Source organism: Poecilia formosa, unplaced genomic scaffold, assembly GCF_000485575.1.
Source record: "Poecilia formosa unplaced genomic scaffold, Poecilia_formosa-5.1.2 Scaffold26, whole genome shotgun sequence".
In the NCBI taxonomy this organism is placed as follows: domain Eukaryota; kingdom Metazoa; phylum Chordata; class Actinopteri; order Cyprinodontiformes; family Poeciliidae; genus Poecilia; species Poecilia formosa.
Window position 1 is genome coordinate 775,813 of NW_006799965.1, and position 10,508 is coordinate 786,320.

Sequence of the window (10,508 nt, forward strand, 5' to 3'; positions counted from 1 at the left end):
CACAGAATGCCTCCAGTCTTGCTGAAGTTGCCAGCTGTGCCGCTAGTTTATCTCATCCAATATATATATATATATATATATATAGAGAGAGAGAGAGAGAGAGAGAGAGAGAGAGAGAGAGAGAGGAGAGAGAGAGAGAGAGAGAGAAATGCACCACTGGTCTGTAATTTTCTTCTTAAGTACACCTCGATCGTGAGGCAGAGAATGTAGAAAATAAAATCCGATAATCACATTGTATGATTTTTATCTAATAAATTAAATTTTTTATGCATGAAATAAGCATTTAGTCACCAACCAACCTGTGGCCTTTCACCTTATGGAGCATCAATGCTCCTGAGAAAGCCCAGAACTACGAGGCAGGTCAATGACCGGAAGATTTTTTTCTTTTTTTTTTTTTTTTTTCTTCTTCTTCTTCTGACACACAGGTGTACAAACATCAACAAGCTAAGGCAGCTAAATTTATGTTTGCTCTGCTTTAATAAGCACCAAAAGTACACATAACTTTTGTTGTTTCTTAAAGGCCAATGGATTCATACAGATTAAATCAATTCACACAGCAGCCGACATTAAATATATATTTTTCACAAAATAATACCATGCAATTTAAACACTACTCTCTGAGGTCCATTTTTATATAATAACCCAGTGGAAAATAGCAGATACGCAACATATCTGTAAAAATCTGCTCACAAGGTTACAGAGAGGTAAGCCTGTAAAACACAAAGCAGAAATGTCTTGATATTTTTTAAAAATGCTATAAATATGGCACATGGAGAACGATGCAGAACATGGTTTGCATTAGTTCAGTTTACATTCTTTTAGTCAGAAGGAGACCGATTAGTGGTACCACAGTATACTGTACCAATGTTTCAAAGTTACGATTTCTCCGTCATACAGTTTCTATAATTCAAAGTCCTTTCACTGAGATGTCAGGGAAACGACCAAAGAGTTTTCTCTGCAAACGATCAGCTGACTGAAAGAAAGCTACATCACTGTTCCTGCAATAAGTACAACAAATTCAGTGGATTGTGAAATAATTAAAGAAAAAAAAACTGTCATGACATTGAAGATTAAGGACCATATACTGTGAAAAATGACAAAAGGTTTATATTTTCTGCTTGTATCAAAATATATAATTGCTATGTCTATGCTTGCAAAACAACTGAGTAATATAAAATAAACTTTACATGTAATGACCAATATTACATGTAATATGCATTATTTTGGAAGCAGAAGAAATTGCTACTTTTACATTTAAGACAAAAGCAGATCGTGTTTTATATTTTTGTGTAAAAAAATAAATAAATGTGAAAGCAAAGCAGCTTTATGAAATGATAGGAATCTAAAATCAGCTGATGTCAAAACTTGGGCCTTGGATTTGTCAGTATATGAACTTATTCCATAAACATCCTGGCATGAAACCAAAATTACACTCTTTATCATTTACAACCGACAGTTTCATAAATAGCATCAAAGCGTCCATTTTTAAAGTCTTCAGTAGTATTATTGTTTATGCTTGAAAAAACATTGGGAAGCATTCCATACGCTTAAAAAACTTTATAAAACTCAATATATTAACAGTAATCACTGCAGTCTGTGACAGCTTTCACTTCCACAGATTTCAATCCACCCTTCAACATGTGACCAGCACCGTATCAAATGTATTGTTTTTTATTCTGTCTCCTCCGTAATACAAAAGTTATTTCTAGACCTGCACTGCTTCCAAAATCCTTGCCCTCCCTGAATCTCTTTTTATGGCATTAAAAAGTCCAACCAAGATTTTATTTTTTAATTGCTTAGAACCATTAATTGTTTCTCTCCTTCTTCCTCCGTCTGTGCGTCTAATCTCGTTCCTTCATCTCCGTCTGTGTTTATCTGCGCCACTCCGAGTCGGTACAGAGAGTCTCTGATGACCACCTCTCCAGGCTGACAAGCCTTCACAACCTGGCTGATCTGCTGGTTCACTATGTCTCTGCTGCTGAGGAAGTCTACAAGTCGGTTGTACAGGTAGTAATAAGCCGTGTTGTTGAAAATCATGGGCTTTGTGTTCACATCGTCTTCTGGTTCTTTCAAAGAGTCGTTCTCCGGTATGTCGGTCTGCTCCTTCATGTTTTCCTCTTTGTGATGCTCCTCTTTCTTTAAGTCCAGCTCTGTTAGCAGGTTGATGTACGGCTCCAGATCTCTGCAGCGGATCATGCGGTGGTGCTCCTGAGCAGGAGCGTCCTGCGCTGCCCCTGGAGGATAAGCCAGCCAGCAAGAGGGGGATTTTGTGATGGGGTGAACCAGCTGGTTCTCTGCTACCAAGGAAAGGTCAGCGGCGTACGGCTGGTCCTGCAGCTCAGGGCATGTCACGAACTGAAACAGAAACTAAAGTTTGTCTGGGCAGAAACTTACTGAAAACAGAGTCGCAGAATGCTAAATAAATAAAAGAAAAAAAGAAGTTTCATTTACTGGATTTAGATCAAATCTGCATCTAGCTGAGCTGTGCATTCAATCAACAAATAGATTATGCTTTTGTCTGTGTCGTCAGTGTGGAACTTTGGTTAGTCTTTCTACGCCTCTTCTTTTATTTGTATCCCTGTAAATTTATCGACTTAATTTAATAAATGCCAATTGAATAAAAGTTTCTCGGTTTGTAGACTTTCTGGAGACACTTACTTCTGGCTTTTCAAAGGGGTCAGAGAAGCAGCCCTGGTTTCTGCCCCACATCTGCGTTGCCAACTCTGGATACTGCAGATCGGTGCAAAGCGCCACTTGACGAGGACAGTCGCAGACGTAAACCGGAGGCCAGTAACGGGAGGAGAGGAGCAGATCGACGTGGTCTCGAGCCGTCTCTCCTCTCACCAAGTACTTGGAGGAACACACCACCTACAGGCGTTTTGAGCAAACAACATCTAGCGTTCTAGAACCGTAACGCACAACCAGAAATAAGCCAGAAATGTGAAAATCATTATGCAATGAAGCCTATTGCAATAGTCAACAAGTCAATTAATTGAATTGAATTAATTGAACTCTTTCTCCACTTTTAAATTGAATCAATAGCAGATCATTCCATCAAGGTCAGACTTTAAATGTAAAACCTGAAAAAAAACCCAAAGACCGTAACGTTTTCACCGCTCTGTCTTCATGCGAGCGAGTACACAACCATGATCCAGTTAAAGAAAATAGTTCTGACAACAACCTCTTAGGAAGTGATGATGCACTAGTTTACTTTATACACTACATACTCAGAAGAGGAGATAAAGGAAATGACCTAAAAACAATGACCGTTTTCTTGCTGTTAATGCTGATTAGTACCCTTCCTGTCCATAAAACAACTGTCCACACTGGGGAAAACGGCAGAGGTCCTCTAACCATTGTTTCTTTAATACAAGTGTCGCCGTTTTTTGTTCTTCTGCTCATGATCTCAAACTTTACATTTATCTACTCTGAGTCTGGAAACACCAACTCCCAACAAGGAGAATCACCGTCTCTGACGACTCCTCAGGATGGGATTTTATTTGCATTAAAGGTGTTATTTCAAATATGGCAAATAATCTAAGAAATGTGCAACTTTTAGAAAAAGGTACCACAAAAATCTGTAATTTCAGCCCACAACAATCACAAAAAAAAAAAAAACATAGCAAGCTCTGAATGGACTGATAGTTGGATGGAGGAACTAATGAAGCAGTGAATGTGTCATGGGTGGATGGACATAGTGCCTATCGAGACGTAGAAGATTATTCCAGACTGCTTATGGATCATGTGTATACAATGGATTGTATTGGAGGCTTAAAATGTCATAATGGCTGCAGTTGGAGCATTGATTGATTTTATTTATTTATTTTTCCAGGAACATGATAACATTTATGGGCTTGTTTTAATCATAGCCATTTTGAGTTTCACTGAAACTAATATAGTGGCTGAACAGCAAAGGGGAAAAAAAATACAACAACGATGGCAACTGAATTTATCGTCTTAGCAGTAGATTGTCAGAACCCAAATTCACTCAAGCTGACCTGACTTATTTAGCTCATCCCAACTTCACATCCAGCATTTATTACAGAGAGGGGACTTGTAATAAAAATAAAGAATGAAAGTGGGGCAGAAATATGCAAAAGATGCACAGATAAGAGGACCGGTGTTTCACCTTGTGGGGGCACATCTTGGACAGCTTGCCAGCGGTGAGATGGGATGGTGGCTGTGGAGCCGTGGGAAGGCCACTGTGGACATGTGTGTACAGGTTGACCAGGGAGGCCAGAAGCTCGTTCTAGCAGTGAGACACAGAAAACATGACTTACTGCAACAAGAACATTCATTTTAAAAGAATAATTAAAAATCCAAATTACAAATGAGCATGTGAAGAGGAGATTTAACCCAGAAAGCCCAAAGATGGAGATGTTGGATGAAAGATTTTGTCTATTTATAGAGAGAGGAATTGATTAGTGTGTATTAACTGCAACGGTAAAAGTTATAGTTTTGCTATTGTTTGAAATAATATTACTGAACTTCATCTTCTAGGGCAACTGATTTCACTGGGTATTATTTTAGGGTGTCAAAGTAAAAGCACGCTGAATATAAATGCATATATTTGTAAAAGAATTGTTATTTTCCTTCCAGTTCAGAAGTACTACATTACGTCAGTCAATCAGATAAAATCCCTACAAAAACTTTGAAATTTGTGGCCATTAGGAAGGAAAATATGAAACAGCTCAAAGGGTGTAAACTGTTTTGTTCAAAGGCTACGGTAAACCCTGGCAAAAGGCTCTCTGGTCTTTGTTGTGGCTCATTTGTTTCGTTCCCAGACAAACACACACCTTCGTGGAGCCAGGGGTGAGGTCCACTCCACAGCTATCCAGTATGGCTCTCAACTCATCCTCGCTGTGATCTTCGACCCTGTCGAGTCTGAGCTGACCGTCATGGATGAGACGAACCAAAACTGACGGATCTCCTGAAAACATCAGAAAATGATCTGATAGCCAACAAACCAACCCACTGAAAGAAAGATCCCATAAGCAGAAACACGCAATCCATTTGTTTTTAATCTGTAAATAAAGCAAATGGCTATTGCGATATTGACACATTTGTTTATTTCTCAAGTCTGAGGCTGTAATAAGTGTAAGCAACATGATTCGGCAGGTGTGCGTACCTGCAGGCTGCTGTATTGGTGGCATGAGCTTGTCTTTCTCCGTGTTGATGACAGTGGGGCTCCTCATCAAAGGCGGCGCGAAAGGAGCGATGATGGAAGCATCCACCCGCGTGATGGGGATGTCTGCGGGGAAAGCCGCTTGCTCGATCGCTTCCCCCTCCATGGTCAGCCAGAAGTCGTCTACGTGAACTTCGTCTGAGACCGAACACTCCGGCCAGGTGAACTGCAGGATAAAAAGGCGCATGACGTTCCCAAATCAGCTGAAAAATTACAAGCATGTTACCGATTCCATCGACAGTCTGTCACCTCCACATTCTTCAGCTCCAGCACGTCGTTTCTGTGTCTTTGCGCAATCTCAACTTTCGGGGCAACGCCACAAATGCCACAGATCATGTCGTTGTAATCCCGCATCGTCAGACACTCAAAAGCCCAGTAGCCGCTCAGGAAAAGCTCCTGAACGTGAGATGATTCCTCTGCAGTAAGACTATGGACTAATGTAAGAGTAAACGCATCAAAAGGCTGATAATAAATAAATAAATAAATAAATAAATAAATAAATAAATAAATAAATAAATAAATAAATCTACTGTTGAATAAATGCATGTAGAGGTAAACTGGACTTTACTTGGATGATTTTGGATTTGGTCAAACACAGACTGTGCGGCGAGAGGTGGTGTCTGGCCCAGTTTGATGTTGGCTCTGATCTTCAGAAATAAGTCGAGACTCACAAGGAGTCGATTCCCAACATTGAACAAACCTGAACAAACCAGAAAACAAATTATTAGACAGGAATGATTGACTATTCTAACACAGCATTACATGTTATGTTGGGTTCCTGTACGGACGCAGCATGTGGCTCGTTCTCCATGGATGCCATGAAATAGGGAGAGAAAAAAAAAAAAAAGCTAAATATGCCAAGATACAGACAGAGAGATCTTCAGCTAATACAATATCCATTTAATCATGTGAGTTGAGGGCAACTCTGCCAGGCGAAATAAAAGCTCCTCTCAGGTTGTCCTGTTGGCCGGGATCCTCAGATAATGATTGAGTTTTAAAGGAATCTACTTAAAGTGTTTCTTAGAAACTGAAATTCATAAAAATTAGACAACTAGAGCCAGATTTCAGAGAGAAAAAAATAACTGAAGACAGAAACATATGTTGCTTAGACATAAAACATTTTCTTTTCTGTCAAACAATATGAAGCAGTGTTATTATCCACTGATCTGCTTCTAAAACTAAAAAAAGAAGCTCAAATAGGGATAATAGATAAATGGAGATGCAAAGTCCTTTATTATGTAATAATAACCAGACTATTAAATATGATGAAGATTTTGGTAAGACACTCACTTTCTTTTCTCAGAGAAAAAAAAGGTAGAAAGGTATCCAATTAGTTTGTGAGACAGATTTTGTTGTGCTATAGCGCCCTCTTGAGGCCAATTGGTAAAACAGCGTGAATAAGAAACATCCACAACTAGTCCAGAGTTTAAACCAGGCTGGCCCTATTCCAACAGGCGATTACACAAAAAGTACATTTTAAAACAGTTTTTCCTTGGAATTAAAACAAATGATGCTCAGAATTATACAAATCTGCTTTACTGCAACAGCTGAGCGTGTGTGGTTACCTGGATGCAGATCTGCAAAGCTGTGCAGGGCCAAACACCGAAGGTTGGGACACACTTTGAGTTGCAGAGACGCCGTCTGCATCAGCGTCTCTGTGAGCAACCAGCAGTCCTCCTGCCCGGCAACAGTACTGCAAGGTCCAATTGTAACCACGTATGCAAGTTTACGTTAAATCTCAGAAATCAAAGAGGCAAGGTTGCAAAAATGATGAGGCAAAGCGAGGGAAAGCTCGTCGTGCATGGCCTTACCCCCGCTCTCCTTTCAACAGACGGTAGCTGCAGAGGCCGCAGTGTGTAGCTGCTGATTCATAAAACTGAGGCCACCCCGTCTCCAACAGCGTCTCAGTCTCAGCATCACTTCCCTCACCGTTCTTAACCAGGACTATTTTAACGCTGTTCAGCTCCTGGATGAGGCTCATTGTTTCCTGCAGCTCTGTGTCGCTCTCAGGAATCTGCAGGGTGCTGCGGATCAGCTGCAGAGTGCTCTGGCGCTGGACGTCCCTCTGAGCAGGACTCAGGTCCTGATGGGGATCCAGCAAAGTCTCAGACTGAGGAGGAAACAGAAAGTTAGTGAGAGGATTTCATGCACACAGCAGTTGGCATCAGCAAATCGTGTTTGCATGTAAATAATTTGATGATGAGTGCTGTGAAATTGGATGATTAGCACTTGACTAAACCTGATTGTTGATCAGTTACTCATAGACAGCACTCTTAGGTATGGAAGTTGTTACTGAGGGAAAGAAGAGGCAAAACCTTATAGCATCAAAATGTGATAAAAAAAAAAGTAAATAGGACAATAACTATGTCATAAAAAAATGTAAAATGTGTGAAAGACCAAAGAGAAAAAAATCAGCTATCCATCTTAGGTGTACTGAAGCAGCCGTCACTGAGCCGTCACAGCTCTGAGCTTGAATTCAACCAGTGCGCCATCCATCTACACTTTAAAAATAATCTGGATGTTGTGCTTCTCTTACCTTTGGAGGTTTGGTATTCTTTCTGGTCAACTCGCTGCCACATTTCGGGCACACAGCAGGTTTGTGACGGTTCTTATACATGTAGTCGCAGGCCGGGTTCTTACAGCGGCCCCTGCCTCGTGCTGTGGATAGCCCCAAATCCTGAAACGACACGCAAAAAAAACCATCTGTTACACAAACGGAAAAGAAACCACAGAGAAACAAATATTCCATGAAAAGCACGGGGTTTACTTACAAAACAGGAAACCGTGTGTCTGAAAGGCACTAGGGACAAAACATTCACACCTGTGTCAGGAGTGGAAGTGGCATGTTTACTCCTGTCTGCTGAGATGGAGGAATCCTGCAGAGGGGGACGCAGTGAGTGAAGAAACTTGACCTCATCACTGTCGCTCTGTGTTTTCAGTGTTGACGTGTGTGTTTTCACCTGGGTGGTTGTCGTCGTTGGGGCGGTCTGGCCAAGCTGCTTTAAAGTGCTGGGTTTAAGACTCGACAGAATCTCTTGAGGCACTGTGGCTACAAGCACAACCACGTCAGATGAACACCGAGCACATCTAGAAATTACATTTCTTCTTCGTGCATGTCAAACGTGTCGTGAACGCATTCGCGCAGCACAAAGTGGGAAATCACGTTGAAAGTACCTGCTGCCGAATGGCTGCTTTTAGAGACGCCTTGAGGTTTTTCTTTCTCGGCTGCCACAGTCAAGATCTGAATCACAGCGCTGCCTGCGAATCAACCCAAACACAAGCAAATGTGTTGACCCGGGTAATAACAGCTTATTACCTGAAGTATATGCCGCGGGATGTTTGTCCAGTGTTACCTGGGTTACAGACGGCAGGAAGGATGGGTCTCACGGGCCTCTTCTGAACAACAGCACAGCTTCTCGCTGGTTTCTGATGCGTGCTTTTGGTATTCACTTTTATTTGTTTACTTTAAAAGAGAAAAATAAAGAATGCAGTCAGATATTCATTTAAAAAACATGAAATGTCCAGTGGATTACATTGACTAAATTCTTCTAAGATAGAAAAAAACAAACAATAGCTTTTTCACTAAATTCCTTTAAATAACCAGAAATATGTAGATATTCAAGTTCAAATGAAACAACAATTTTTCTAAAGATTTTGAACAACTTACAATAAAGATGTTTGAAGGTTCAATATAAATTTGAAATGTCTACTCCTAGGGTCAGCTTGTTTATATGTAATATGTAACATGGCTATCGATGTGTAACTGGATCCTGGATAAAGTTTTATCTCACTTCATATCAGTTTTGAGGACAGTAGAAATTCCTGAAATCATTTATTACAACTATTGTTATTTTGTAAGTCTAATTTTATAACTAAAAGAGCTCCATTAAAAATCACAAAGATACCAAACTGCGGAAAAATAACAACCAACACCTTGATGTTTACCATATTTGAGGCAGAGGAGTGTTGCTGCTGCCCTCTGGTGGTGCTGCAGCTGATAGTGCAGGCTGTTTTCTGTTGCTCCGATTAGCTTGTCCTTCCTTGTTACCGCCACCAGATGTTTTGCTGGTGTCTGCAGAAACATGCAGTGTAGCCTGACGGCTTTCGTCACTCTTGTTGTCAGTTGTTAGCCTGGAAGCACCGGCTTTATCTTGTGTCCTTTTAGCCTAGAAGAAACACAAATGCAGTCAAAACCAACTGAGTCAACCGAGTCAGAGCTGTAAAGAATACTTTATATCAAATATCGCCTGCTAGAAGCAACTGAACCTTTACAGCAGGTATCCATTTTCCTCCCAAGTGGCTCCCACACTCGGGACAGGTAGGTGGTTTGTGTCGAGTGACGTAAACAAAAGAGCAGCCAGGATTCAGACACCTCCCCCGACCTCTCCTTGTGTATGTCTTTACAGACTGCAGTAAAGAAGAAATAACTCACTTTTTTTTTTTTCAAAATTTATTTTAGAATAAACTCTGCCTTAAAAAAAATGGGTTTTTACCATTTTATAAGAAGGTTTGGGAATCTGGTCTGATTTGGCCCCTACAGATATCATCATGACTGGCTGCAGGGAACTAATGCCTGCTAAAGGCTGAGGCTCCAGTTGACTCTTGAAAGAAGGATAATTGGGAGAAACACTTACTGAAAATAAACTGCTTAGCTGAAACATTTTATTTCCGTTTTAACGTTTAAATTCCTGTCGTAAATCATTTACATAAAGATCTCACCTGAGAGGGCACAATGGTCACCATCTGCGTAGCTTCTCGTTGCATCATTTGCACTGCTACTCCACTGGCTTTTGTGTTCAGTGAGACATCATTCAGCATCTCATCAACAGAACCCTGCGAGCCCTGGACATCTGTGGAGGTCAGGGTTTTGGATGAAGACCATGGTGAAGTTCTTTGGGGAGAAGACACCACCGTTTCCTCTGCTGTATCACTGGGAACAGTGGGGGGCTCTGAAATCTCCACCTCTGCGGCCAACTCAACAGGCGCTACCTTGGACTTGGGGACCCTGAGGGCGACCGAGCACAAGCTTCCTTCAGCCGAAAAATCAATCGATTCGATGCACACTTCTGACTGAGAGCCTACAGCTTGATAATTAGGGGAGGCGCTGTTGGGCACCAGGAAGCAGTTGGCTCTGGGGAGGATTTTGCGGAAGCCCGGCAGGTGTTTACTGGAGCTTTGAGATGTCTGAGGAAAAAAAAAAATCACAAGTAAGGAAGTTGTTAAAGGCTTCTGAAAGCACATCAGAGAAAAAGATGAGAAAAAAAAATCGGTTTAGTCTCATTCAACTGGTAGCAAACTTAAGATCTCTATCTATATATATATA

At 41.0% G+C, this 10,508-nt stretch overlaps 1 protein-coding gene across 1 annotated transcript in view; it reads right to left on the reverse strand.

The window, feature by feature from the left end:
- Positions 1 to 563: 563 nt before the first annotated feature.
- Positions 564 to 10,508, reverse strand: part of LOC103135660 (HMG domain-containing protein 3-like) — an 11,250-nt gene continuing 1,305 nt past the window's right edge. The window contains exons 2-19 of the mRNA XM_016669554.1: positions 9,905 to 10,369; positions 9,679 to 9,786; positions 9,452 to 9,592; positions 9,131 to 9,351; positions 8,539 to 8,648; positions 8,360 to 8,443; positions 8,146 to 8,234; positions 7,957 to 8,061; positions 7,722 to 7,862; positions 6,997 to 7,295; positions 6,751 to 6,878; positions 5,754 to 5,885; positions 5,435 to 5,619; positions 5,129 to 5,351; positions 4,797 to 4,930; positions 4,130 to 4,249; positions 2,659 to 2,868; positions 564 to 2,355 (exon numbers count right to left, since the gene is read on the reverse strand). Coding sequence (XP_016525040.1) covers positions 1,789 to 2,355; positions 2,659 to 2,868; positions 4,130 to 4,249; positions 4,797 to 4,930; positions 5,129 to 5,351; positions 5,435 to 5,619; positions 5,754 to 5,885; positions 6,751 to 6,878; positions 6,997 to 7,295; positions 7,722 to 7,862; positions 7,957 to 8,061; positions 8,146 to 8,234; positions 8,360 to 8,443; positions 8,539 to 8,648; positions 9,131 to 9,351; positions 9,452 to 9,592; positions 9,679 to 9,786; positions 9,905 to 10,369 — 3,462 coding nt within the window. The 3' untranslated portion in view covers positions 564 to 1,788. The remainder of the gene's footprint in view (positions 2,356 to 2,658; positions 2,869 to 4,129; positions 4,250 to 4,796; positions 4,931 to 5,128; positions 5,352 to 5,434; positions 5,620 to 5,753; positions 5,886 to 6,750; positions 6,879 to 6,996; positions 7,296 to 7,721; positions 7,863 to 7,956; positions 8,062 to 8,145; positions 8,235 to 8,359; positions 8,444 to 8,538; positions 8,649 to 9,130; positions 9,352 to 9,451; positions 9,593 to 9,678; positions 9,787 to 9,904; positions 10,370 to 10,508) is intronic.